Source organism: Papio anubis, chromosome 19 (genome assembly GCF_008728515.1).
Source record: "Papio anubis isolate 15944 chromosome 19, Panubis1.0, whole genome shotgun sequence".
In the NCBI taxonomy this organism is placed as follows: Eukaryota; Metazoa; Chordata; class Mammalia; order Primates; family Cercopithecidae; genus Papio; species Papio anubis.
The window spans coordinates 41,599,279-41,627,082 of NC_044994.1; the positions used below are offsets into that span (position 1 = coordinate 41,599,279).

General features: G+C 48.3%; 1 protein-coding gene across 2 annotated transcripts; it reads left to right on the forward strand.

Annotated features, from left to right (window-relative positions):
• LIPG (lipase G, endothelial type) lies at positions 1 to 27,804 on the forward strand. Of its 2 annotated transcripts, none has more exons than XM_009192712.4 (10): positions 1 to 1,092; positions 4,931 to 5,112; positions 7,069 to 7,248; positions 8,225 to 8,336; positions 14,173 to 14,394; positions 18,180 to 18,422; positions 19,156 to 19,276; positions 20,253 to 20,471; positions 23,457 to 23,561; positions 27,136 to 27,804. In XM_009192712.4, exons 2-10 carry the CDS (start codon positions 5,074 to 5,076, stop codon positions 27,155 to 27,157), a joined length of 1,263 nt encoding a protein of 420 aa, XP_009190976.1. In that variant the 5' UTR covers positions 1 to 1,092; positions 4,931 to 5,073; the 3' UTR covers positions 27,158 to 27,804. The 2 variants fall into 2 exon arrangements, with proteins under 2 accessions (XP_009190976.1, XP_003914420.1); XM_003914371.5 differs by lacking the exon at positions 1 to 1,092 and adding an exon at positions 1,119 to 2,033.

A 27,804-nucleotide genomic window follows, 5' to 3' on the forward strand; every position in this document is an offset into this window, starting at 1 on the left:
ACATTTAAAGGTCAGTTGGCCAAATTGAACCTAGAGCAGAGAAGAGAGACCCGGTTGTCTTGAGACTTTCTTCAGATCTGCAGCCTGTCCCCATGACTCAGTTTTCCCGTCTGTAAAATGGAGATAACATTAGACCTGTCTGTATAGTTTGCTCATGAAGAGAGAGAGTGGGAACAACATAGCTGGGAGTGACATTTACCATCGCATACAGACCATTGAATTCTATACTCAAAAACTAAAGCCAGCCTGCGTCTTGTTAATGAATGATAGCACACGGGAGGGACAAAGCGTGCTCTGCTGGCAGCTGGAGTAACAAAAGTAACAAGGCGAGGTAGGAACAGGATCTGCTGGCTCCGGCTCGGTTTCCTCACACAGGTCCCTCCAGCTGGAGCCACGACACTAGGGAGGAAGGGGCGCGGGGCTGCTGCGGGGCTTTTCCCTCCCCAGGCAGGGGCAGGACCTGTTCCAGGTGACTGCAGGGTTACTCGCGGTCAAGGGTATCGCCTTGAAGAGCCGGCTCCTACAGGCTGGAGCGAGGCTGGATGGCCGGGCGCAGCCTCTCAGCCTCTCGCACCAGCCCTGCGTCCGCAGTGGCTGTTGGCGCAGCAGCCCCGCCGGTGTTCCGGGCTCAGTCCCCGCTCCCCAGCGCCAGACGCAGACTCTGGGCCAAGTTCTCCTTCCGCTCGCTGCTTTCTGCCCCAGGACTCGGATCAATAAAGGGAAGGAGAGCCGGGAGGAAATGATGGAGAACAGAGAGAAAGGAGGTGCTTGATTTCGCTCACCCAGCAGTTAGTGCTCACCGGCAGACACCGGGCGCTGGTCACGCGTCTCAGACACCAAATCTCGGCTCGCTGGTCCCTTTGAGGAGGTCGCCTGAGGGGTTCCCGCAGCCCTCCACCCCACCGTAGGAGTGCCTACCACGAGCTCCGCGCCGCGCTAAGTGCTTTGCTACGTGAACTCCTAGTTTTCCCAACATCCCTAAGTCGCGGATACGTTATCACCCGCGTATTGCGGACGAGAGAACCGCCTCGGAGAAGCTGGCTGGCTCGCCTGGAGTTTTGCAGCTAGTGGCGGAGCCAGGATTCCGAGCAGGTACTGTGCGATCCGCCAGCGCCGGCCACAGCTCACAGCCCCTTAGCTCCGCTGGGTTATTGTGCGGCCGCGCCTTCTGCACCTGTTGCGGCCTTCGCTAGGCGGGAGGGGAGGGAGAAGAGGAGGACTAAGGGGATGAGCAGGTGGCTCTCCTTTGACGGACTCCCGGCCCAGAGCGTGGGTAGACCACTCCTAGAGTGTGGCTTTGCGCCTTGGAGAGGGTGCTCTCCTTCTCCAGGGATCGCGTCCCCAGCGGACGCAGGGTTTCGGGGAAATGTCCGCCTCCGCCACTTGGGGTGGCAGGGGCGAGAGGAGGATCTGGAGGTCCGGGGGAGGGCAGTGGGAGAAAGCTGGGGCTGCTGGAGTCGCAGCTGCCGGCTGAGCTGGCCGGGGAGGAAGCGGGGCTGAGCGTGCGGCGTCCACGCGCTGAGTGTGCAGCGCTTTCATTCAAACTTTCTCCAGTCTCGGTTCCGGCGTCAGCAAGGTGTGACCAATCAGAATCCAGAGACGGGAATAAATTATGCAAATCACCATCTGGCGATGGGTCAGATGACTCCCATACTTTTAAAAACTACCTCTGTAGGAGCGTGACAGCAGCGAGCCCTTGCTTCCAGGCGGCTCAGGACGAGGGCAGATCTGGTTTTGGTGCAGGCGGTTCACATTCGCTTCCTGCCACCGCCCGCGGCTCCGTGCCGCCAAGTTTTCATTTTCCACCTTCTCCGCGTCCAGCCCCCCAGCCCCTGGCCGAGAGTAGGGTCTTACCGTCCCGGATTGCTGGAAACACCGAGAGGTGGTTTTTGTTTTTAAAACTCCTGTTTCTGGGGAGGGGGTGTGGCGGGGCAGGATGAGCAACTCCGTTCCTCTGCTCTGTTTCTGGAGCCTTTGCTGTTGCTTTGCTGCTGGAAGCCCCACACCTTTTGGTCCAGAGGGACAGCTGGAAGGTAACGTGCATTTATTTTTATTCCCCCCAGTCACTTCTCTGTGCTGGGTCCCCTCTGTCTTGCTGATTCTTCAATCCCTCCTTGTTCCTATGAAATTCTTCCTTTCCCACTGTGCTGCCCATTTTCTTCTCCAGTCCGCCTTGGAGTCCACTTGTCTCTCTGCGTGTCTGATGGGAGCATCCCCGGCAAGTCATGCAAAAGGCAAAGGCTGGCAGGCTGCGCTGGCTTTTGCCAGCCCTCTCACCCCCACCTCCTTCCCTCAGACCGTGCTGGTGCTGTCCAGCCAGCTGACCGGCCTGGCAGCAGCTCTGAAACCTTGTCCTCATGCTTGAACCTGGCGGTTTGAGAGGCAAGAAGGTTGTTAGAGCTCTGTCTGCTGGAGCTGCCTTTCAATCTTGTTGTAGGTGTCTTGAAAGTTCAGGTGGCAGGGTAGCTGGCTTTGGCTTGATTCGTGCTTGCAGGGAGTATCTGGTGGGTCACTTGTACTTAGAAGCTGCAGGGCCTATTCCCCCAGGTTGCCAGCCTTTTCCTCTTCAACACTCTTGTGCTCCCCCGACTCTTCCTCTTTCCACTTTTCCTCCCTTTCCTCCTCCTGGCATTTAGCTTTTCTTCCTTTTGGGTTCTCTATGGCAGCCTTTTCCAGTGGCAACTTGCCCTAGGGGAGCCAGAGTCAGTCAGCTCTGGGGGAGTCAGAGTCAGAGTCAGAGTGAGAACTAAGTCAGCTGATTAAGCAGTGGAGGGCTGGGGAGCCCCTAAACTGAACCCCATCATCTCATTTTCTAGTCTGCTGAGGTTGTGCCAAATGGTCTGTGTCCACTTATGTATGTGTGGGAGGGTTACTGTGAATGAATGGAAAGCTTTCCTTTACTCAACATGTTTCCAACTCTGGTGCTAACTAGAAGCATTGTCTGGGGGCAGGTCTCATCTCTGGCTCCTCACCTGTAAAATGCTAAAGTTCCTTTTAACTTCTGTGTTCTGGGCCTCTGAGTATGTGTGAGTCATTTCCTCCATTCCAAAAAGTATTTACTGCATACCTACTTAGTGTCAGACACTATTCTGGGAGCAGGGGAGAGAGCAGTGGACAAAATAGATGGCAATCTCTGCCCTCGTGACACTTACATTTCAGTGGTGGGAAGACAGACAGTGCACTGATTAAAATACCAGTGGTGCTCAGTATTATGGAGAAAAATCAAGCAGAGGAGGAAGGTGGGGGATGCTGGTGGGGGAAGGTGGCACGATTTTATGATGTGGTCAGGGAAGGCCTTTCTGGAGAAGCTAACCATTGAGCAAAGAGCTAAAGGGGGTGAGAGAAGGAGCCATGAGGACATCTGGGTGAGGAACAATCAGAAAGTCCCAGAGGCTGAAGTGACCCAGGCCAAAAGTAGTAGGAATGCAGCTAGAGAACTTTGGGGTCAGAGCGGTCAGATGCTAAGAGGAAGAGTCTTTGTCCATATGCGGGTTTATCCGCAGATCTGTCTCAGGAAACCAGGAGCCTCCTTTTCTCCTAGATTTCCCCATCTGGCCTCTGCGTGAGTGGCTCTCTGGGTAGAAGGTGGGGAGTTGCTGAACTCATTATGTCCGTGGTTCAAATTTCTGCTGGTTGGGGCTTTTGTTCATTACTTTCATGACAGTTAACCTGATTTCCGCTCATGTGCATTTAGCAGCATTTTCTGGAACCTTATCCCTCTTATATCTGCTGCATTCTTCCCCCCTCCCTCTCCTTTCCCTCCACCCTCTCCACCGCTGTATCTCTTTCCTTTTGGTATCTTTTTCCTTTTGCTTCTTAACTCTGAGATAAATTAACTCCAAGATGACCATTTGGCATCTTTCCCTGCTGGGTGATAGGAGAATTTGATACTCTAACGTCCTAGCCAGTTATCCAGTGATGCATCCCAGGATGGCTGAAAGAGCACTGGGTGGGGTCCATTTATGACTTTCTGAAACAGTGTCATGATGACAGCACCTACCTAGTGTTAAGCCACAGGGGCCATCAGTGACATGAGCTGCACTTTGGGAGCAGGGCCGTCTCCGAGGTGGCACTGTGCATGAGCAGTAAAGCTGGAAGGGGGGATTTTTGTTGCCTTTAGGAGTTTCTCCATGGCTTTAGTCACTTACTTAACAAACCAGATGAATGCCTGGCACATGCCACCATTAGAAAGGGCACTGAGGATGCCTGAGGTTCCCTAGATGGGAACACTAGGGGAAGCCTATTTTCCAACAGGTCAACAGCCTCTTGCCTCCAATTCCAAAATCCACAATCTCTCAAAATTGGAAAATGTGTTTGGTAACTTGTTTGGCAGCAAGACCTGGCCTTACCTGATCTGAACTTATTTGGCAGCAAAAAGCCTGAGATAACAGGAGGCTATTGGTTATCTTTATGTTTGCCCTCAAATGTGAGTGGTTATGTATTTCTCTGCAGAAATTTTAGGGTGTTTGATCCAGGGGGAATAGCCCAGGCCCCACTGAAAGCATCATATAATATATGGTGTATGCTCCATAATGCCTTTCTAAAATCTGAAAACTTCTAAATTCTGAAACTCACCTGGTTTCAAGCATTTCAGAAAAAGAATTGAGAACCTGTGATCTAAAAGTAGGAAGGAAGTAGAACTCCTTTTGATAGGAAAGAAGAGGGAAAAGCCAGAGAGAGATCTATTTATTTCAGAGTGACAGTAATTAATACTAGTGACTAATTAATACTCTTTAAGTATAAATGAGATGTCCTTTTTTATAAAATCTTCACAGTTTTTGTGGGAGGTGAAAAGGGAACATTCAGCAGATGTAAAAAGTGAAACCCAGATGGCTTAAGCAATTTGCTCACGATTGAACTAGAATCAGACTCCAGGTCTCTCACTCCCCAAGTCTGCTAGATGCACCTATGCTCTGTTCTGTCTCCCCAGATGAGCTCCACAAACCCAAAGCTATACAGACTGAGGTCAAACCCTCTGTGAGGTTTAACCTCCGCACCTCCAAGGACCCAGAGCATGAAGGATGCTACCTCTCCCTCGGTCACAGCCAGCCCTTAGAAGACTGCGGTTTCAACATGACAGCTAAAACCTTTTTCATCATTCACGGATGGACGGTGAGCCCGGGGAGGGAGCTCTGTGGCTTTATACAAGATTTGATTCCCTTTGTTTTGGTCAATTAGAAAGAATTCTGGTGTTTCCAGATTCCAATCCCTCTTCCCCCCTTTCCTTGTGGGCTGCTTGTATTTCAGACAGCTGTGAAGAATGTAACGGGCATTCACTAAGGGGCAATCTGGACTCCAGCAGGGTGGTATTAATGCTGGCATACAACGGGCTTTCAGAAAGTGGCTCTCCTGAGGGCAGCAGCCCAGCTCCACTGGCTCTTAAGGACCCCTCTAATTACACTTAATTACGCTGGTCAACCACTGCCTGGAGGGGGCTGTCCTGCCGTGAGAGCTGAGCTTGACTAAAGCAACTTGACTGGCTCCGAGAACCTATGAGTAGCCAGCTGGCCTGGATTGCCGGCTGCCCTTGGCATGATGCCCTCCTGTTTGCATAGAGATAGCCCCGTTTAAAGGCACTGGGGCTCTTTATGTGCTCTAGCTGAGCAATTCACATTGAAAAGCTCATGACAAACTTCAACAAAAAAGGGCTTTAGTGCTCAGCTTCAGAAGCTTTTGACCAGCCAGGGATTTATTCATTCATATAATGACAGTCTGTAGGGAAATGGCACTATGAAGTGAGCAGATTTCTGCCTGGGCTAATTGGAAGGGGACAGTCCTCCTCTTAATGATGAGAAATTCGTATCTGTTACATGCTTTTGGGGTCTTTAAGTCTGTCATCCATGGTTGAGGTCAGGGGTAGGAGAGGGCAGGTGTCTGCCTACCTAGTTGAATGAAGAGATGATTAAGAGCCTGTCTAACCGTGCTCATCACACAACCTACAATCAGAATCATATGTTTGAATCTTTTTAAGGCACCCTGTCAAAATGCAAATACAAGCTGCCTGCGACTTACAAATGGGTTGCATTCCAGAAAGTTCTTTTGTAATCTGTTTGGAACTTGGAACAGCAGTTTCCCATAGAAGCAAGATTGTAAATGGTGTTTGGGTTCCCAGGCTAGGCACAGAAAATCTATTTGTTTGATAATGTGCTTGTGGATAGGTTTACAACTGGACCTAGTCGCCATTTATAACTTTGTTTCTGTGGGAAAATATGTTCTGAGTTGTAATTTGGGATTCCGGGGACAGATTCTCCCTACTCTGGGGTCGGGAAGGACGGCAGAGATGGGTTGTGGGAAGGGGTCATTTGTTAACTCTGCATTCACCTAGGAGACAGCATCTCCCTGCATCTCTAAGAGAGAAGCTAATTCTCCAGGACAACCCTCCCCACTGCCTTTGAAGGATGGACCAGGCCACTTGCCTGCCTGTAACAGGGACTCAGACCAGCCTCATGCCAGTATCACCCTTAACACATATCTCACAGTGGCCCCAACAGACAGTGGGGCAACAGCATAGGACATTAGCTAGGAAAGTTTTGATGGGAAATACTGGGGATGTGAAGAGCAACGGAAGACAAATACCTGCATAGTGATTCTGCCTGTGCTGGTCCTGGTCATGTGCAAATGTCTGGTCCCTGAGAGGCCAATGTGCAGGCTCTAAAATTGTCTGGGGGCACTGGGCATGGTGGCTCATGCCTGTAATCCCAGCACTCAGGGAGGCCTAGGTGGGAGGATCGCTTGAGCCCAGGAGTTCAAGACCAGCCTGGGCAACATAGTGAGACCCTGTTGTTGCAAAAAATTTAAGAATTACCCAGGCATGGTGGCGTGTGCCTGTAGCCCCAGTTACTCTGGAGGCTGAGGTGGGAGGAGGATGGCCTCAGCTTAGGAATTCGAGGCTATCTTGAGCTGAGATGGTTGTCAGTGCACTCCAGCCTGGGCAACAGTGAGACCCTGAGTCAAAAAAAAAAAAAAAAAAAAAAATCGGTTGGAGAGAGGGTCATATAGAACGGAATTTCATATTTTTTAGGATTTCTGAAACCAAGAATAAAAAATAACTTCCACTTTTCTCTGCAGATGAGCGGTATCTTTGAAAACTGGCTGCACAAACTCGTGTCAGCCCTGCACACAAGAGAGAAAGATGCCAATGTAGTTGTGGTTGACTGGCTCCCCCTGGCCCACCAGCTTTACACGGATGCGGTCAATAACACCAGGGTGGTGGGACACAGCATTGCCAGGATGCTCGACTGGCTGCAGGTACTGGGGGATGACAGGGAGTCTCCTGTTGCCAGCAGGATCTCAAACCCCAATCTTCTTAAGAAATACATCTGTTGTCATGAACTTCTGGAGTCTGATAAAAATCTTTGAGATTATAAGTTTTATTGAATTAAGTATTGCTTGGAATACTTGAAAGCTGGGACTTTTCAAGAGCCTTTTAATTATTGATAGATCTCTGGATTTTTCCTGATACTTTTGCAGAAAATTGGCCTTGTGGGTTGTTCCTTCCTGTCTTAGAAACAGATACCCTTAGGCTGGTTGGGGATGGCCAGGAACCAGGCCAAGCTTGTGATCTGAAATTCCTACAGAGCCTGCTCGCGTCTCTGAAGCATGGCTGTGTTGAGGGTGGGGAGGGGGTTATTTCAAAGATGCAGCCTAATATCTCTTTTTTAATCTCGGTTCACTGCAACCTCCACTTCCCGGGTTCAAGTGATTCTCCTGCCTCAGCCTCCCGAGTAGCTGGGACTACAGGCGCCTGCCACCACGCCCGGCTAATTTTTTGTATTTTGAGTAGAGAAGGGATTTCACTGTGTTAGCCAGGATGGTCTTGATCTCCTGACCTCATGATCCGGCCCGCCTTGCTTCCCAAAGTGATGGGATTACAGGCATGAGCCACTGCGCCCCGCCTTTTCACCACCACGCTCCCCTCTCTTAGATACTGCCGGAAAGAACAGGAAACATGTAGGGAACAGCCACATACGCAGCCTCCAGTCATACCCTCCACCCTGCCCCCGTGCTTGGCATTTTCAGTGCCACCGTGTCCTTTTGGCCTCCCCTAAACTGACTGTGACCCACACATGGGGCATCACCAGCAAAGCCAGTGGGGCCCTGGGGAGTCTCTGTGCCCACAGCCCCTGCATCTCCTCCTACACCATGATTGAGTTGTTGAATTGCTGGTGACTCTGGATCTCCCGACCCTGCTCTTCTGCTCACATACTTTGGTGACTTTCTGCAGGAGAAAGATGATTTTTCTCTCGAGAATGTCCACTTGATCGGCTACAGCCTCGGAGCGCATGTGGCTGGGTATGCTGGCAACTTCGTGAAAGGAACGGTGGGCCGAATCACAGGTGAGCTCCGCTTCCATCACCAGTAGCCGGTGATTGCCGGGCTCCCTCAGCTACACTGAGCCAGAATGCTCCCAAATGAGGCAGCGGAGTGAATCATAGAGAGTTAGCTTGAGAAGGAACCTGGAATGCATCTAATTCAAAACCTCCCAAATGTTCTTTTTAGTCACAAGAACCTTTTTTTTTCAGATTGAACTCGCACAGGTTCCCAACATATGAGACATGGAGAGAGAGGTGGGTGCTGTGGGTGGTGGGGTGGGTATATGGCGGGTTGTGTTAGCCTTGCCAGTGTGGGCTTTCTCCTTCCCTGGAGGCATCTCAGAGTCTCAGAGCACCAGGGAACACAGTTTGAAAACCATGGGTCTGGTCCAACAGGTGAGGAAACAGATACAGAGGGGTGAGGCAACTTGCCCAGGGGCAAACAGCTAACAACTCAAGAGCAGAAGCTGGATGGAGTCCTGGCCCCAAAGCTTTTGGGTGTTCACTTCAGGTCTCCACCCAAAGACTCAGGGGAAAAGAATGAATAGTAGATTTTAGTTTGAATTCTGCCTCTGATTTCTATCTTGTCTCGCAATAGCCTCTTTCCCATGTTAAGGTAGCATATTTATGAATGATAGCTACCAATTTAGAACGGGTGGTTCAACTTTGTAATAAAAGGAAGCTTTCTGATATTGGTCCCCAGGGGGTCAATAGAAAATTGAATTTTCCATGTTGAAAACTGCATCTTAGTGAGCTTTTAACATGAGAGTTTGGATTAAATCATTGAATGATTGTGAAAAGTGTCAAAGGTTTCCTTTCTCATTGATGGGCCCCGCAGGTATATACACAGAGCTTCCCCTATGCTACAGTTTGTTGCCCTGAACTTCTATTGTCCTTCCAGCATCATTTTATTTATATTTACCCCTAACTTCCCCCTTACTCCCAAGACTCTAAGGGTGATCACCTAGAAGGAAAGATGTGAACAATTCCTTGTCCTGCAGCATTTTCATTTTAAAACAAAACTCAGGTTGGGTGTGGTGGCTCACACCTGTAATCCCAGCACTTTGGGAGGCCGAGGTGGGCGGATCATTTGAGGTCAGCAGTTTGAGACCAGCCTGGCCAACATGGTGAAACCCTGTCTCTACTAAAAATACAAAAATTAGCCAGGTGTGGTGGCGGGTGCCTGTAATCCCAGCTACTTGGGAGGCTTAGGCAGGAGAATCGCTTGAACCCAGGAGGTGGAGGTTGCAGTGAGCCGAGATTGTGCCACTGCACTCCAGCCTGGGTGACAGAGAAAGACCCTGTCTCAGAAAAACAAAACAAAACTCAGGTAGAAGAGAGTCCTTAGCTAAATAACGATTTGGTAAAGGTAGAATTTCAGATTTCAGTGACCAGCTGATATGGTAGAATTTTAAAAAGAATATTTGTGAAGTTTTCCTGGCTCTCCTGAATCCTGTCCCTGGGCTTGAGTCTAGCATGTGCGTGCACACACATGAACATGCATGCACGCAAATGCCTGTTGATCCAATGATTTGATTCATCCCAGCTTGAGAGCTTTATTTTTGATTTCCAAGACTGCGGGGCTTGAGCTCCCCAAAGTGGGCTATGCTTGTGTGACCACCCATGACTGCCTATTAACCCCTTGCTGGTGCAAAGCAGTTTGACCTGAAGCTACTTGGGTTCCATTGTCTGAGCGCCTCTTCCTAGCCCCTGAATGAGAGGTGTGATATTTCAGATCCAGGCGGCTGAGTTCAAATTTCAGCAGACACCAGAGTCAGGCCCAGGATGTCAGTAACAATGACAAACTACAGATCTTGCCTTTCTCTATTTCTAAATCTGAAATGAGATAGGGCTAGGGACGGAACTTTCCAGTTCTTTCCCCCTGCCTGTTTGAGTGGCATCTGCTGGGGTGAGGGCTTTTCTCCTGAGGATGGCAGGGGAGCCAGGCAGAATGCTAACTAGTGCTCTGGGACGTTTGCATGGAGCATGATGCCCACATGCCCTGAGCATAGCCCCTTCCCTCTGGCCTTTTTCTGTAGAGCAGGGGCCTGGCCTCTGTCCAGTTGCCAAGCAGCACCCCTGACACATGCTATTGTGTATGTCTGTTGGGGGAGGCTATGTCCTCTTCTCTCCCCTTGGTAGACTTCTCATGGACCTGTGGACCAGGTGATCACAACTGGTAAGAGGACAGATTGAGGCTCGCATAGGGTCCTGCGTCCAGTGATGCCACTATGCCAAGGCCACCAGGCAGTCCTTAGCCTGGGCCTTGCAAGGGAATATCTGAACCCCAATCTTGCTTGGACCAGAGGGTGTGGATGGGGGTTTGCTAGAGTTTTACTTTCTTAGGCTTCTGAGAGAAGCCTGTGATATACTAGGAAAGAGGTCATATATTTATAATTGAACCTGTGCCTTGTTTGCTATAATCAGGTAAGCAAGCAGATGAATTTATTCAAGAAATGCATACATGTGTGCAGGCTAGATGCTAGCTAATGTTAAATACCTCATGTGTGGCTGGGCGCGATGGCTCACGCCTGTAACCCCAGCACTTTGGGAGGCCGAGTTGGGTGAATCACCTGAGGTCTGGAGTTCAAGACCAGCCTGGCCAATATGATGAAACCTCGTCTCTACTAAAAATACAAAAATTAGCTGGGTGTAGTGGTAGGCGCCTGTAATCCCAGCTACTCAGGAGGCCGAAGCAGGAGAATCGCTTGAACCCAGGAGGAGGAGGTTGCAGTGGGCTGAGATCGCGCCATTGCACTCCAGGCTGGGTGACAAGAGTGAGACTCCATCTCAAAAAAAAAAAAAAAAAGCAAAAATAAAAACAAACAAACAAACAAACAAAACCTCATGTATGACAGCTGCTTTGTGCTATCTCTGAGCCACATAGCAACTCTGAACATTCTACAGAGGGTGAAACTAGGACTCAGTGAGTAAAGGGCCCAATATCCTGGGCCCTATAAGTAGCAGAACTGGGACTCCAACCCATGCTGTCAGATTCCGGATCCCATGCACCTCACTGCTGTGCCATGCTGCCTTTCTTCTGCAGACAGAGATAAAGTGGCCAGGCATGGTGGTGCATGCCTATAATCCTAGCTACTTGGGAGGCTGAGGTGGGAGGATCACCTGAGCCCAGGAGGTGGAGTTTGCAGTGAACTGAGTTTGGGCCACTGTACTCCAGCCTGGGCAACAGAGTGAGACCCTGTCTTAAAAAAAAAAAGTAGCTGTTGAACTACAGCAGGCCCTGCCCTGCCAGGCCAGAATGCACAGCCCTGGAAGTTTTGCATGCATGCATGTGTGTGTGCTCCATTTGCTGGACAAAGCAACTTTGAGGAATCTATGACTGAAGGGAAGAAGCGGGAGCTCTCTATCTCCCCTTTATTTAAGGAGGCAGTTCTCCTGGTCATTCATTCCTAGTTAAAAAAGTTAAACGTGCCACTGCGCCCCTGAATCTGTGGGCCATAGATATGTGTCAGGGACAGTCAGAGCAGGGCAAGCAGGCTCTGGCTGGGGAGGTGAAGGCCCAGCCTTGCTGCCAGCCAGCCTGTGAAACCCTGTCAGCTGCCCGCATTCCTCCAGTACAGCCTGGTTTCCATGGCACTGACCGTCTGGTGGGGACCTTTGTTCACACCGAGTAAAGAGCCTCTCTCTTGTATTGATTGCAAAGCAGAATGTTGCTCTCTCTTTCTCTTTCCTCCAGGGGACACAGGGAGAGGCTGCTGTGTCAGTAATGTGGTCCTTGCGGCCTCTGAAATGGGTAGTCATTGGTTATTGTGGGAGGACGCTGCTTTTGTGCCATCTCTCTTTTGGGTCCTGGGCTAGGGATGAACCCTCAAGCAGCCTGGGCTCCTTTTCTGTCTTGGTCACACATAAAGTTATCTAAACTTGGCCGGACGCGGTGGCTTACACCTGTAATCCCAGCTACTCAGGAGGCTGAGGCAGGAGAATTGCTTGAACCCAGGAGGTGGAGGCTGCAGTAAGCCAAGATCGCGCCCCTGCACTCTAGCCTGGGTGACAGAGCAAGATTCCGTCTCAAAAAAAAAAAAAAAAAAAAAAAAGTTATTTAAATTTGTGGAAACTATTTAATGTTTCAGCCTCTACCAGTTCTCATATGAGTAATGAGTTCTGCAAGTTGACCGTCCACTCTAGACAGTAGCTCTGCCTCTTGTTTATCCTGAAGCTGCCGTCTCAAGTCTCCTGATAGGCTCCCTGGTTCTAATGTGCTGGGGTCTGGTGAACATGGTTGTTACCCATGTCCTCCTTTCAGGACTCTCATTGGTCACATGCCCTCCCAGCCTTGGTGTTTTGAGGCCAGGGTTTCTCAGCCTAGGCAATATTGACATTTGGGGCCAGGTAAGGTTTTGGTGTGGGGGGTGTGTGTGTGTGTGTGTTGGGGGTGGATTGACTTCTGTACTGTAGAATGTTTATCTGTATTCCTGGCCTGGCCCTGCTAGATGCTAGCAACTCTCTCCATCAGAACGGGGGCAACAAAAAGGTCTCCAGGCATTGCCAGATGTCCCCTGGGGGGCAAAGCCACTTGTAGTGGTGAACCACTGTTCCAGCGGCCCTTCCTTTCTGGCACATTTCATCTCTTAACTTTCTCCAGGTCCTTCCTATGTGTCTGTGGGGCAAAGATGCGTTCTGGTTGGGTTAAATGTGGTTCCCATAATCACTTGGGCTTGGTAATAGTAGCTAATACTGATGGGAACTCAGTCTCTTAAGATCTCACATGGACTGTATGAATTAAGGTATAAATTCAGGTTCTATTTTATAAATGATAGTGAAACACAGGGAAGTTTTTTAATATTTTGCCCACAGCATACCTACTTTTAGGATCATCTGGGGAATGAATATCTATTTCTAGGAGCCATAATTCGTAACTACCCACTAGAATCTCTAGGAGTTCAGGGACTTGTGAATCTGCATTTTATACTTTGCAAGTTCTTTTTTGGAACGGTTTTACGTTAATGCAGTTTTCAAATCAAAAGATGGTGAAAAGTCTCTCTTACTGCTCTGCTATCTGTCCATTTCCCTTACCCACCCTCTCCCCAATGCACATGCATACGGGTAACTAGTTGCTTGTGTGACCTTCCAGAATTTTTTGTAGCTGTATGGTAGAATTTAAATTTAACAAGCTCCCAGTTTCAAATATGAACCAGTGCTCTCAACAGTGCCGCTTGCCTGCTCAACACAAAACGTTTGGAGGCAGAAAGAAAGATTTTCTCATTGTGGCTGCAAAATAGAGGAATTCTGGAGGCCTGATGTATGGATTCTCAGTGTGTTGGGTGTCCTCTTCTCTCTCACCATTCCACCCCTGGGCCTGACTCGTAACTAAAGGAAGGGGAAGAATAAGTTCAGATACAAATAGCTCAGTTTAGGGAGACTGGATTCTCCTTCCAGAAGGATGTGGGCAGCTTAGTTATTCTGTAAAAATTCTGCTAAAATTAAGGACGTGAAAGGTGCTCAGTGGCAGAATGAATGGGACAAATGGCTTAGTTTTAGGCAGTCTGAGTTCTTTCTAGAACTGCTTCAGTTTTAACAGGAGCAGTTCCTTGGAGCTGTGTGGCAGCATGAACCTTATAGCTAGTTTACGGGGTTTGGTTGAGGTGTCGGGATACATGAAGGCTTCAGAAGAAAGTATAAATTCCATAACAATAGGATTTAATTTCTGCAATGATGTCTTGGGGTCACTTGCATATGGAAATGGGTTTCTTACTTTCTTCCGTGCTTTCCACATCTCGATTCTCCCAGCTAGATTCAGAAGGCATCTTCTTCATTCTGCACACCCAGGCTTAACTTGTAATCAGGACTCACTGACTTTGTGTACCTGACAGAGCTGTTTTGGGGCCTTGTTCTGCTGCAGGTTTGGATCCTGCCGGGCCCATGTTTGAAGGGGCTGACATCCACAAGAGGCTCTCTCCTGACGATGCAGATTTTGTGGATGTCCTCCACACCTACACGCGTTCCTTCGGCTTGAGCATTGGTATTCAGATGCCTGTGGGCCACATTGACATCTACCCCAATGGGGGTGACTTCCAGCCAGGCTGTGGACTCAACGATGTCTTGGGATCAATGGCATATGGAAGTGAGTTCCCTGTTTTCTGCTTTGTGTTCGACTCAGTTTATCCCATCTCCTTCTAAATCAGCCGAGCCTTTGGCGCTGCAGGCACTACGTGTTCACTATTCTCATCTCCTGCCACAGAGGCCTCCAACACTGTGTTTAATGTTTCTCGTTGTCCTCCAAGACTAACCGACCCAGTGGTTCCTGCTGTACTTTCCCATGCTTTAAGGTCACAGTTATTATTGATTAATTTCTTTTCTTTTTTTTCTTTCTTGTGTTTGAGAGGGAGTTTTGCTCTTGTTGCCCAGGCTAGAGTGCAATGGTACAGTCCTCGGCTCACTGCAACCTCCACCTCCCTGGTTCAAGCGATTCTCCTGCCTCAGCCTCCCAAGTAGCTGGGACTATAGGCGCCCACCACCACACCTGGCTAATTTTGTATTTTTAGTAGAGATGGGTTTTCACCACGTTGGCCAGGCTGGTTTTAAACTCTTGACCTCAGGTGATCCACCTGCCTCAGCCTCCCTAAGTGTTGAGATTACAGCATGAGCCACCGTGCCTGGCTGATTAAGTTCTTTTTATGACAAAAAAGAATACACACGTTTGTTGAAAAAGAAATCAAGCATTATAGACTTGCATAAAGCAAAAGTGCACTCCCACTCCCACCCCTACTTCCACTCTTCAGATGTAGCCAGTATAAATGCTTTTGTGTGTATCCTTTTGTTTTTTTTCTTTGCAAATTAGTTGCATGCATATTTTCCTCCAAATCACATTATTCTGCAACTTTATTTTAATTTTAATTTTTTTCAACTTTCTTTTTTTCCTGTAATAATATGTTATGGATATTCTTTTTCTTTTTTTAAAGACAGAATCTTGCTTTTTTTTTTTTTTTTGAGACTGAGTTTTGCTCTTGTTGCCTAGGCTGGAGTTCAGTAGCGTGATCTCAGCTCACTACAACTTCTGCCTCCCAGATTCAGGCAATTCTCCTGTCTCAGCCCCAGTAGCTGGGATCATAGGCACCCACCACCATGCCCGGCTAATTTTTTGTATTTTTAGTAGAGACGGAGTTTCACCATGTTAGCTAGGCTGGTCTCGAACTCCTGACCTCAGGTGATCCACCTGCCTCGGCCTCCCAAAGTGCTGGGATTACAGGTGTGAGCCACTGCACCCAGCCAGAATCTTGCTATGTTACCCAAGCTAGAGTGCAGTGGCTATTCACAGCTTACTACAGCCTTGAACTCCTGGGCTCAAGCTATCCCCCTGCCTCAGCCTCCCAAATAGCTGAGACTACAGACATGTGCCATTGCATCTTGCTATTATGGACATTCTTAAATATCAGAGCACACAGATTTACTAACAATATTTTTACAGGCTGTATAATATTCCATAGCATGGATACACTCTATTTGAATTTTTGGTAACATTTTAAAGAAGCAAAACCATTTCACTTAAGTTTTTTCCATTCACTTAACATTTTTCTTCTTCTTCTCCTTCTTCCTCACTATGTTTCCCCGGCTGGAAACAAGCAATCCTCCTGCCTCAGCCTGAGATTATGGGCGCAAGCCACCACACCTGGCTCCAAAATTTATCTTCTGAATGCTTGAGCCTGTTCTCAGCAGATTTGGGCTGAACTGAATTTGCTAAAACTGAGGGGTAGGGCAGTGACCAATTTTGGGGGGTTTCTTATCCTTTTACTGCCTTGGCTGCTGACAGCATTTCCTGTCTTGACCCCAGGCAGCTCCCTCCACTCTGATGCTCTGCCCTCCACATGTCCTGCTCTGTTGCTCCGTCTTCCCCTGTCCTAGTTTAATCCAAGTAGCTCTGCAGGGTTTGGAGGTCCATGCAAGGGGAGTTTACTCCCTCCTCAGAATATAGGATGATGGCTTTCTTTTCTTTTCTTTTCTTTCTTTCTTTCTTTCTTTTTTTTTGAGATGGAGTTTCGCTCTTGTTGCCCAGGCTGGAGTGCAATGGTGCAGTCTCTGCTCACTGCAACCTCCACTTCCCAGGTTCAAGTGATTCTCTGCCTCAGCCTCCCAGGTAACTGGGACTACAGGTGCCCACCACTATGCCCAGTTAATTTTTTGTATTTTTTTTTTTGAGACGTACTTTTGCTCTTGTTGCCCAGGCTGGAGTGCAATGGCATGATCTCGCTCATTGCAACCTCCGCCTCCCAGGTTCAAGTGATTCTCCTGCCTCAGCATCCTGAGTAGCTGGGATTGCAGGCACGCACCACCACACCCAGCTAATTTTTTGTATTTTTAGTAGAGATGGGGTTTCTCCATGTTGGTCAGGCTGGTCTTGAACTCCTGACCTCAGATGATCTGCCTGCCTCGGCTTCCCAAAGTGCTGGGATTACAGGCGTGAGCAACTGCGCCCAGCCCCAATTTTTTGTATTTTTAGTAGAGATGGGGTTTCTCCATTTTGGCCAGGCTGGTCTCAAACTCCTGTCCTCAGGTGATCCACCCGCCTTGGCCTCCCTCACGATTACAGGCGTGAGCCACCACGCCCTGCTAGATGATAGCATTTCTTAAGACTGCTGGTGCCATTGAGGCAGGGTTGGGGGTGGCTTTGCCAAATTTTTCATAAGATTCCAGAAATTATTTGGGCCAGAAAATCCAAATTGTATGCCTAACTTTGTAACCAACTGTCTGTAAGACCCTGAGCAGATTACCTCACCCCTATGGACCTTTGGGTCATAATCTTTAATTGAAGCCATTGGACTAGAATGGAGTTGGTAAACATCTTCTTAAAGCATCAGCTAGTAAATGTTTTAGGCTTTGCGGGCCGTATTGCCTCTGTTCCAACTCTGTTGATGTAGCATGAAAGTAGCCACAATAATACTTAAACAAATTAGAGTAACTATTCCAATAAAACTTTATTTACAAAAACAGGTAGCCAGCAGGCATGGTGTGGTGCACCTGTAGTCCCACCTATTTGTGAGACTGAGGCAGGACGACTGCTTGGGCCCAGGTGAGGATCACTTGAGCCCAGGAGTTTGAGGCCAGCCCAGGCCACATAATGAGATACTGTCTATAAAACAAAAATAAAACAAAGCAAAAAAAAAAAAGAGGTAGCCAGCCTGCAAGTCATATTTTGCTGAGCCCTGCATGAGATGCTTAGGATCTCATCCATTTGCAACATTCTGTGGCTGTATAGCCCTATTGGGAGGTAGTGACTCCTGCTGCACAGCTGGTCTGCATCACTCTACTTAGCACTTACTATATGGGCTTTCTTGCTCTTTATTGCTTTGTGTGTATTCGTGCTGTCTTCCCACCAAGAGAGTGAACAGTTAGGCAGCAGGAATGGCCTTAAATTCTTCTACATCTTAATGGGAGCCTAGCACCTTCCTGGACATTAATTAAGCATTACACAGGCTGGGTACAAGGGCTCACATCTGTAATCCCGGCACTTTAGGAGGCGAAGGTGGGAAGATTGCTTGAGTCCAGGAGTTCAAGACCAGCCTGGGCAATGTGGTGAAACCCCGTATCTACAAAAACTACAAAAATTAGCCAGGTGTGGTGGTCATGTGCCTGTAGTCCCAGATACTGGGGAGGCTGAGGTGAGAGGATCACCCGAACCTCAGAGGTTGAGGCTGCTGTGAGCGGTGAGTCATGATTATCCCACTGCACCCTAGCCTGGGCAACAGAGTGAGACCCTGCCTCAAAACAAACAAACAAGCAAAAGTATTACATGAAAATACTAACAGTGACAATGAACAGCTATCACTGATGAAGATTACAGTATTTATTGTTTGAGTGTCCAGTCGTCAAGAAAAGCTCATCCTGCATGCTTTCTGTCTCTCCCACCCCTAGCAATCACAGAGGTGGTAAAATGTGAGCATGAGCGGGCCGTCCACCTCTTTGTTGACTCTTTGGTGAATCAAGACAAGCCAAGCTTTGCCTTCCAGTGCACTGACTCCAATCGCTTCAAGAAGGGGATCTGTCTGAGCTGCCGCAAGAACCGTTGTAATAGCATTGGCTACAATGCCAAGAAAATGAGGAACAAGAGGAACAGCAAAATGTATCTAAAAACCCGGGCAGGCATGCCTTTCAGAGGTAACCTTCAGTCCCTGAAGCATCCCTGAGGAAGGCCCTTATACCTCCTTCTTAATACCATGCTGCAGAGCAGGGCACGTCCTAGCCCAGGAGAAGTGGCCAGCACAATTCAATCAAATCATTGCAAATCAGATTACACTGTGCATGTCCTAGGAAAGGGAATCTTTACGAAATAAACAGTGGGGATCCCTTTTGTGATGTGGCTATCAGTCCACGATCACAATATCAGTATCTTAAATTTTTATCTTGCATTTAACTTTCTTTTTTTTTTTTTTTGCATTTAACTTTCAAAGCTGTTTCATATTTGTTTTCTCATTTGATCATCACAAGAAACATAAGGCAGATGAACAGTGAACCAAAATGACATGTCACATTTTTATAATGCACTGTAAAATCACAAGGTTTTCTGGGTACTGTGGGTATTATTTTACTGTGAGGAGGTTGAGGCTCAGAGAGGTTAATACCTTGGTCCTTAATCCAGGGGCATGTAGTTAGAAAGTAGCTAAATGAAAATCCTCAAAAGATCTAACCCCCAAGCACAGGGCTCCTTCTTCTAGACTGCAGTGGCCTCTTATGGCATTGGACAGAACAAGAGCAGATGGGGGCTGCAGGTTGGGCTCAACCAAAAGAACACCAGCCCTAAAATCTCTGCGCTGGGTGACTCAGTTTGGGTTGGGGTGTCCAGTGATGACAAGCAAGGATTACAAGCATCTTTGTTCTGCTGTCTCTGCAGTTTACCATTATCAGATGAAAATCCATGTCTTCAGTTACAAGAACATGGGAGAAATTGAGCCCACCTTTTATGTTACCCTTTATGGCACTAATGCAGATTCCCAGACTCTGCCACTGGAAATGTAAGTCATCAGTTTCCCTTGCTGGGTTTGGGATAGAGAACAGATTGGTTTGAGAATGAGAGAGCACAAGGGAGCATGTGAACAAGTGCAGCATGCAGAAGAGTGGAGTCTGACTGCTTGGGGAGGAGCCAGGTGGTCTGGCTGGCCTCTGCAGTCCTCCTGCTGCACCTTCTCTACCAAGCTCTGACTCAGCGTTTCAGGGAGGAAAGTTCCTGGGATGAATCAGCATCATGAGAAGCTGCTAGATCAGCGGCTGGATCAGCTGGGCAGAAACTGCTGTTTCATTCCAGGCAATGCCTGATGAGGCTTCAGGCAATCTGGAATTTCATAAACGTCATCCCTGGACCTTTCCTAATGATGTGGCTATGGGAGGGGTGCATAGCGATCTGTATATATTTGTTGAGTATCCACCAGGGACAAAGCGTCATGCCAAGTAATGGCATTGTGATGAAACATCATCAAAGTAGCTCACTTTTCAGGGCTCAGGGTCTAGCTGGGAGACCAGGTTTGTACATGCACATGCATACTTACACACAGATGGGGCAGGGCAGACGAGGCCAAGCCAAATGAGAGGGACAGACAGGAAGCAGCTAGGAGTTCGGGGGAGACAGATGCCTGTGGGCTGAGCGGAACAGCGCACTTGAGTGGGGATGTGACTTCTTTGTGTTTTCTTATTGTGTTCTTTCTTGGTTCTGTATTTTCAGGAAGTAGCATAAGTGGGGCGGAGGGGGTGCCCAGGAATGGTTTTGATAAGAAGCTGGAGTGCTGTGGGCAAAGTTAGTTCAGCCCATGTGGAGTACACCCGAGCTTCCATCTTGTTCCTGCCGGTGGGAGGTGGAGGGTTAGAGGTGGGGGAAGGACTCACACTGTCTCTCTCCTGTCTGTGTGGGGTTGTTACTGCCACTGTGTCACCCCACACAGTGTGGCAGTTTTCTAGCTGTCCGGGGAGTGAGATCAGCTTCTCTCCAACTTGTAGAGTGGAGCGGATCGAGCAGAATGCCACCAACACCTTCCTGGTCTACACCGAGGAGGACTTGGGAGACCTCTTGAAAATCCAGCTCACCTGGGAGGGGGCCTCTCAGTCTTGGTACAACCTGTGGAAGGAGCTTCGCAGCTACCTGTCTCAACCCCACAACCCCGGACGCGAGCTGAATATCAGGCGCATCCGGGTGAAGTCTGGGGAAACCCAGCGGAAGTAAGTGCCTCCTGCTCCTTCTTCTGCCTGGTGTAGGTGGGGAACAGAAGGCCGTGCCTCCGCCATTTCCTTTCCTTTGCTGCATCCACCCTCAATCCTTCCCTCCAGCATGCAGGTAAAACCTCAAACACCTTTGCAAGGACAAGTGACTTCCAGATCAAGCCTTCTATCAACTGTTACGCATCTCATGCCCTGAACATAGGCCCTCGGGGAGAAGGGTGGGCCAGTGGCGGCAGGAATTCAGCCCTGGCCCTGTTTGCCAGGCCTTGTGTCAGCCTGGAGGAGGGGGACTTCTCTTGGTCCGGGCTTTTTAGGAGTGCTGCCTTGTTGATCTGTTTACTGTGGGGTCCATGCAGACAAAAGGCTTTGCTTGCTTCTGACCAGAGCAGACTGGAGTATCACGTCCAGGGAGCCCCCATGGATGAGATCTGTGGGAGGAGCTGGTTTTCCCCAGCATCTGATTTTCAGAGCATCATTAACTCTCTCCTTCAGAGGTTCTAAGTCAAGGATGTGGGGCTGTGGTCCTAACTGCAAGTCACAGAGAATCCTCTGTGCCATGCTAGCTGGCAGTTTCCCATTTCTTTTAACCCCAAGCCTAGCATAAAAGATCCAGACCTTTCTATCAGCTCCTAACACCGTGCCTTGACTCCCTGAGCAGGCTTCTTTCTAAACAGAAGCCAGGGAAGCCTGCGAGATCTTTGTCAAGAAGGGAGAGTTTCTTTAACCAAGTCCTTCAGCTGACCTCTAGAGAGGTCACTGCCAGCCTTGGCATGGGACGAGGCAACTGCCTCCCTCTTTGTCCCTCCTCTGGCATTTTCTCCATTATAATTCCTGCCATGTCTGGTTTACATTCATCATCTGTGGCACAGCTTGGCAGCAGAGGGAAGTGAAGTGGAGGCTTGGAGCCCTCAGCTGAATGATTCTAGTCTAGAAACCTGTGAACTGGGGGTGGTCTAGACTGTGTATCTTTTTACTTCTCTTGGCCCTTGCAGGTGCAAACTATACCTATGGGTGTGATAGCAGGAAGATGATCACTTATAAATAAAATATTTCAAATAAAATAAACACCTATTAAATCACCATTGAGACTTAAAAATATAAATAGTTTTCCATATGGGTTTAGATATAAGATTTTTAAAAGTAAAACATTATAGATACAGTTGAAGCCCCTGTGTCCTTCTCTGCTCTACCCTTCTTCTTTCAAACCAAATATAACTAATATTTCAATATTAACAAATGTTAGTGTGTTTCCTTCCATCATGTTTTTATACCATTAGTACTTTTTTTTTTCTTTTGAGACTGAGTCTTGCTCTGTTGTCCAGGCTGGAGTACAGTGGCACAATCTTGGCTCACTGCAAACTCCGCCTCCCGGATTCAAGTGATTCTCCTGCCTCAGCCTTCTGAGTAGCTGGGATTACAAGTGTGTGCCACTATGCCCAGCTAATTTTTGTATTTTTAGTAAAGATGGGGTTTCGCCATATTGGCCAGGCTGGTTTCAAACTCCTGACCTCAGGTGATCTGCCTGCCTCGGCCTCCCAAAGTGCTGGGATTACAGGTGTGAGCCACCGCGCCCAGCCCCCTTAGTGCTTCTGTTTGTATACATAAACGATGTATAGAATTGTTTTGGATGCTTCTGAATTTTACATGAGTGGACATAATATTTTACAATTTGATTTTTTCATTCTAATATTGTTTGTGAAGTTTATCCAAAACATAAAGATCTAATCTATTCTTGTTTAACTCTGTATGTAAATCACCATTGCACAAATAGTTTTGCCATTGTTCTGCTGAATAAGTTAAGTTGTTATTGATTTTTTGTAGTTACAAATGGTGCTGAGATGAACATCCTCTGCACTTGCCTTGTGCACATGTGTGTAAGGGCTGTTTTTCAGCATGTGTTCTAAAAAGTGGAATTGCTGGGTTGTAGTATATGCATTCTCCAGCCTGAACAGATATTATTAAATCTGTCTCCAAAGTGGTTGAACTAATTTTCCATCTTAATTATGGATGAAGGGTTCCCTTTTCCCTCCTTTTCATCCATATCTGGTGGGACGTTCTTGTCATTTTGTTAGGTGTGAATGGGCCCCCTGCTGTTGTTTGAATTTGCATTTCCTGATTGTGCGTGAGATAGGTCATGTTTTTATATGTGTTTAAACATATAGGTCCTAAGGTCCTTAGGGCTTCCTGGGAAAGGTTCTTAAACTGTTATGAATGGGGCTTTTGTCCTGCCTCAGCTCCAGGGTCAGGTGCCCCACACACTTAAGGATTACGTGGTCACACTACTCACACGCCCCTGAGGCTGCGTGGGGCAGCTGTAAGTTACAGGGAAATGGTTATTAGGCCCTGATTCTTTCTTGTGAGTCTTGGTTGTCCATTTGCTGAGTCTTTGATTTTGACTTGCAGCTGAGTTGCAGTTGCTCTTGCCAATGGATATTTACAGAGCACTGGACTAGAGGTACTTTGAATCACTCCGTTCAAGTTTACGGTCTAGTGGAGGAGTCAACTACAGAAATCAGCAAGCAATTTCACATAGGGCATGAGGTTTTAAAATAAAACGTGTTTTTTTTTTTTTTTTAACTCTATGTTGCAAGAAGTAGCAACACTAACAAAAGCAATATTTATATAAGGACATACTTTGTAACCAGTTGAAAGGCCAAGGGAGGGTTAGGTTAATGAGGGCTCAAGCAGTCAGGGAGGCTTTCGAGAGGCTATGGCCTTGACAGGCAAGTGGCCTTTTGGATAGACAGAGGGAAGCAGGTGGGAGAGGTCTGGCTGAGGCTGCATGAGGCTGAATCATGGAAGCTTCAACGTGAGACACAGTTTAGAGTCCCTGCAGTAGCGATGGGGAATTCTGAAGGCTTTTGAGTCAGGGCATGGCATGAAAATTTCACCCCTGCCTCCTCACCCATCTGCCTTGAATCCAGAAAGCACAGCTGGATTCCCCCTAAAGTTCTGGCTACATCAATGGTTTCTTTTCCTTCCTAGACTGACATTTTGTGCAGAAGACCCTGAGAACACCAGCATATCCCCAGGCCGGGAGCTCTGGTTTCGCAAGTGTCGGGATGGCTGGAGGATGAAAAATGAAACCAGGTAAGCAGGACGTTTTCATGTGTTCCACCCAGGACATGTTGACGTGATGATCTCCTAGCATGTGCTGGGGATGGATCTGGGTGCTAGGGACATAGCATGAACAAAACAGATAAAAATCTCTTCAAGAAGCTGGGCCAGGCATGGTGGCTCACTTCGGGAGGCCGAGGCAGGCAGATCACCTGAGGTCAGGAGTTTGAGACCAACCTGGCTAACATGCGTGTAAACCCAGTCTACTTGGGAGGCTGAGGCAGGAAAATCGCTTGAACCTGAGAGGCGGAGGCTGCAGTGAGCTGAGACCGCAATATTGCTCTCCAGCCTGGGCGACAAGAATGAATCTCTGTCTCAAAAAGAAAGAAAGGGCTGGCTGCAGTGGCTCACGCCTGTAATCCCAGCACTTTGGGAGGCCAAGGCAGATGGATCACGAGATCAGGAGATCGAGACCATCCTGGCTAACACAGTGAAAACCTGTCTCTACTAAAAATATAAAAAATTAGCCGGGTGGGGTGGCGGACGCCTGTAGTTCCAGGTACTTGGGAGACTGAGGTAGGAGAATGGCGTGAACTCGGGAGGCGGAGCTTGCAGTGAGCTGAGATTGCGCCACTGCACTGCAGCCTGGGTGACAGAGTGAGACTCTGTCTCAGAAAAAAAAAAAAAGAAAAAAAAGAAAGAAAGAAGGAAAGAAGCTGACCTTCTGCAAGGAGATAAAGAAGCAAGTGAAATACTGTAGATATGATGTTGGAAGTGTTAATGTCTCTTCTGCATTTTGTCCTGCCTCAACCTGTAGGGGTTCATTGCACATGACCCTACTGGCATGAGATTGTCTCTGTAACTAAGTCCCTGGGTTAGTGCCCCTGCCTGCCATCTTTGAAGTATCTTTTTTTTTTTCCTTTGAGACAGGGTCTTACTCTGTTACCCAGGCTGGAGTGCAGTGTCATGATCCTGGCTCACTGCAGCCTTGACCTTCCCAGGCTTGGGTGATCCTTCCACCTTTGCCTCCTGAATAGCTGGGACCACAGGCACATGCCACCACACCGAGCTAATTTGTGCATTTTTTGCAGAAACAGGGCTTCACCATGTTGCCCAGTCTGGTCTTGAACTCCTTGGCTCAAGTGATCCGCCTGCCTCGGCCTCCCAGCGTGCTGGGATTACAGGCGTGAGCCACTGTGCCTGGTCCCTGCCATCTTTGATTGACATCTTCTCTGTAATAACTAGAGCTGTGGGAAGGTGCCTAAGGGCTCCTAGCTTCTTTTGGCCACCATGTCAGGGTTGGGAATGGGGTGGGAGACAAAGAGAAGCACAAAGCATATTCTCCTTTCTTAGGTTTTCTAGAACTCAGGTGAGTGTGGGCCTAATTCTCCCACACACTTTTTTTTTTTTTTTTGAGACAAAGTCTAGCTCTATCGTCCAGGCTGGAGTGAAGTGGAGTGATCTTGGCTTACTATAGCCTCTGCCTCCTGGGTCCAAGCAATTCTCCTTCCTCATCCTCCCGAGTAGCTGGGATTACAGGTGCCTGCTACTATGCCTGGATAATTTTTGTATTTTTAGTCGAGACGGGTTTTCGCCATGTTGGCCAAGTTGGTCTCAAACTCTTGACCTCAAGTGATCTGCCCACCTTGACCTCCAAAAGTGCTGGCATTACAGGTTTGAGTCACTGTGCCCGACCCCAATCCTCCGCCTTTTTGAGAAACAGAAATGCTCATGTATGTGGAGCTAAGTGAGACAAAGGGGTTGTCATGCTTCACTATCCCCTTGTCCCATGCTGCAATCCATGATTTCAGATGTGAGGAAGGCCCATCTCCTGGTGTGAGGCAGTGGGCTCATCCTGGGGAACCAGCCACGTGCCTTCTAAGCCGAAACACCTGCTGAGGAGGAAGGGGACTGTCTCCCCACACCATGCCTGTCCCCACCCCTTGCTCTAACCAGGGTACTAGATAATAATAGTGCTGTGGTACACCTAGCACTTAGCTTGGGCCCAGCCTGCACCCAGGGACTTACATAATGATGTTTATCATCAACCCCACTAGGCAGGGGTTGTTATCCCTGTGTACAGATGAGGAACCGGGGCTCAGGGAGATGAAGTTTCTCTCCCAAGGCCCCCAGCGCTGGCAGAGGGAGTTGAAGCAGGTCGGTCTACTCCAAAGCCTGCACTCTTGAGCACCGAGGCTCCATGTGCTCAGATGAATCACCTCGCCTCTGTCTGGGTATCAATTATCAGGCAGCTGTGCCCATGCTCCAGGGTCCCCTGTGATGAACCGTTTGCCACCCCCGAGGCTGGGCTGCATCCCAGCTGCTCTGTCTCCTGTTTAGGAGCTGAACATGACCACAAGCACCATCATCACAGGACTCGTGCCATCTAATTAAGGGACTCGGTCTAGTGTAGGCTCATATGATTTTCTACTATTATAACAATTGTAAATCTTTATGTATTTAAATATATACATTTCAAAGTGTTTCCACATATATTAACTTCATTGATCCTCCAGACAACCATGTAGATTGGACACACCCAGAAAAGATGGCTAAGGAAGGCTATTCTTTTTTATTGAGACAGGGTCTTGCTCTGTCACCCAGGCTGGAGTATAGTGGCAGGATCACAGCTCATTGCAGCCTCGACCTCCCTGGGCTCAGATGATCCTCCTACCTCAGCCTCCTGAGTAGCTTGGATTACAGGAATGCGCCACCATGCCTGGCTAATTTTTGTATTTTTTGTAGAGATGAGGTTTCACCATGTTGCCCAGGCTGGTCTCTATCTCCTGGGCTCAAGTGATCTACCTGCCTCGACCTCCCGAAATGCTGGGTTTGCAGGCATGAGTCACTGTGCCAAGTCAGGATGGCTATTCTTCTGATAAAGGCTAAGATATTTATTCTTCTTTCCCACTTTGGAATTCATATACCTGAGAACTCTATGACTCACCCTCTCACTACTAATTTTAGAAAACAAGCTGTCCTTTCCATTTCCCTCAAAAACAATAGGAGCCCAAGTAATAAATGAACATTAGGAAGTCATAGCATCGTATGTAACATGTTCAGCATCCTCCCTCCTGACATGGATGCTGTTCACATGTTCACTGATAAGGAGCCTGAGATTCAGAAAGGTTCAGTGGTTTGTTCACGTAACTGAGACTAGAATCCAGGTCTCCCAACTCTCGGTCTTGCCCCCTTCCTGCCAATACGGTGTCTCTCTTGTATTTCTAGATCAAGGCAAGGAGGATGCTTTGATGGTTCTCCCCACACTTGTGTGTCTGTGATTGTGTGTGTGTGTGTGTGTACGTGTGTGTTGTGAGTGGATATTGTGCTAAATATGTAAATGCGAGAACTGTGATGTACTCAACTCAGGGTCCAGAGAGTGCTGCAGCATGATGTTTCTCAAAGTGCATTTGTGGCTTCTCAGGTTAGGGAGAGAAGGCAGCACTCAGGACCTTGTCCATTTCTTCTGAAAGGAATACAGGTAAAATAGTCCTATGGAGTGTCAGAAAGTTTGGCCTTGAGGTTGACAGAGCACACCCTGAATACAGGTTTGCATGTTTGCTGGTGCGTGAGCTAATGAATGCCACTGTCACACGGTTTCTTTCAGTCCCACTGTGGAGCTTCCCTGAGGGTGCCCTGGCAAGTCTTGCCAGCAAGGCTGGAAGACTGCCTGCTATCCAAGCACACGGAGGAGAGTTACTGCTGAGGACCCACCAATGGGAGGATTCTTCTCAGCCTTGACCCTGGAGCTCTGGGAACAACTGGTCTCCTGTGATGGCCGGGATTCCTCGTGGGAGGGGACTGTACGCTGCTATAGCTCTTGCTGCCTCTCTTGAATAGCTCTAACTCCAAACCTCTGTCCACACCTCCAGACCACCAAGTCCAGATTTATGTGTAAGCAGCTGGGTGCCTGGGGCCTCCCGTGCACACTGGATTGGTTTCTCAGTTGCTGGGTGAGCCTGTACTCTGCCTGACAAGGAATGCTGGCTCCGAAGAGGCCCTGTGTAGAAGGCTGTCAGCTGCTCAGCCTGCCTTGAGCCTTAGTGAGAAGTCCTTCCAATGGGAGCTGACTCTTGTCAGAATGGCAGGCCTGGTATCTTGTTCAGACCCTGACTGTTGGGGTTCTCATGGGTTGCACTGACCACACTGGTTACATCTTAGCCATTCCGTCCTGCTCCCCAGCTCACTCTCTGAAGCACACATAATTGGCTTTCTTATTTTTCTGTTGTTCTTTTTTTTTTTTTTTTTTGGAGATGGAGTCTTGCTCTGTGGCCCA

Bases quoted from the DNA above. Each gene is read 5' to 3' on its own strand.
- LIPG (XM_003914371.5), top strand. From the start codon at position 1,937: ATGAGCAACTCCGTTCCTCTGCTCTGTTTCTGGAGCCTTTGCTGTTGC. The intron at 7,249-8,224 runs GTACTGGGGGAT...GACTTTCTGCAG, and splicing joins GGATGCTCGACTGGCTGCAG to GAGAAAGATGATTTTTCTCT. The intron at 18,423-19,155 runs GTAACCTTCAGT...CTGTCTCTGCAG, and splicing joins GGCAGGCATGCCTTTCAGAG to TTTACCATTATCAGATGAAA.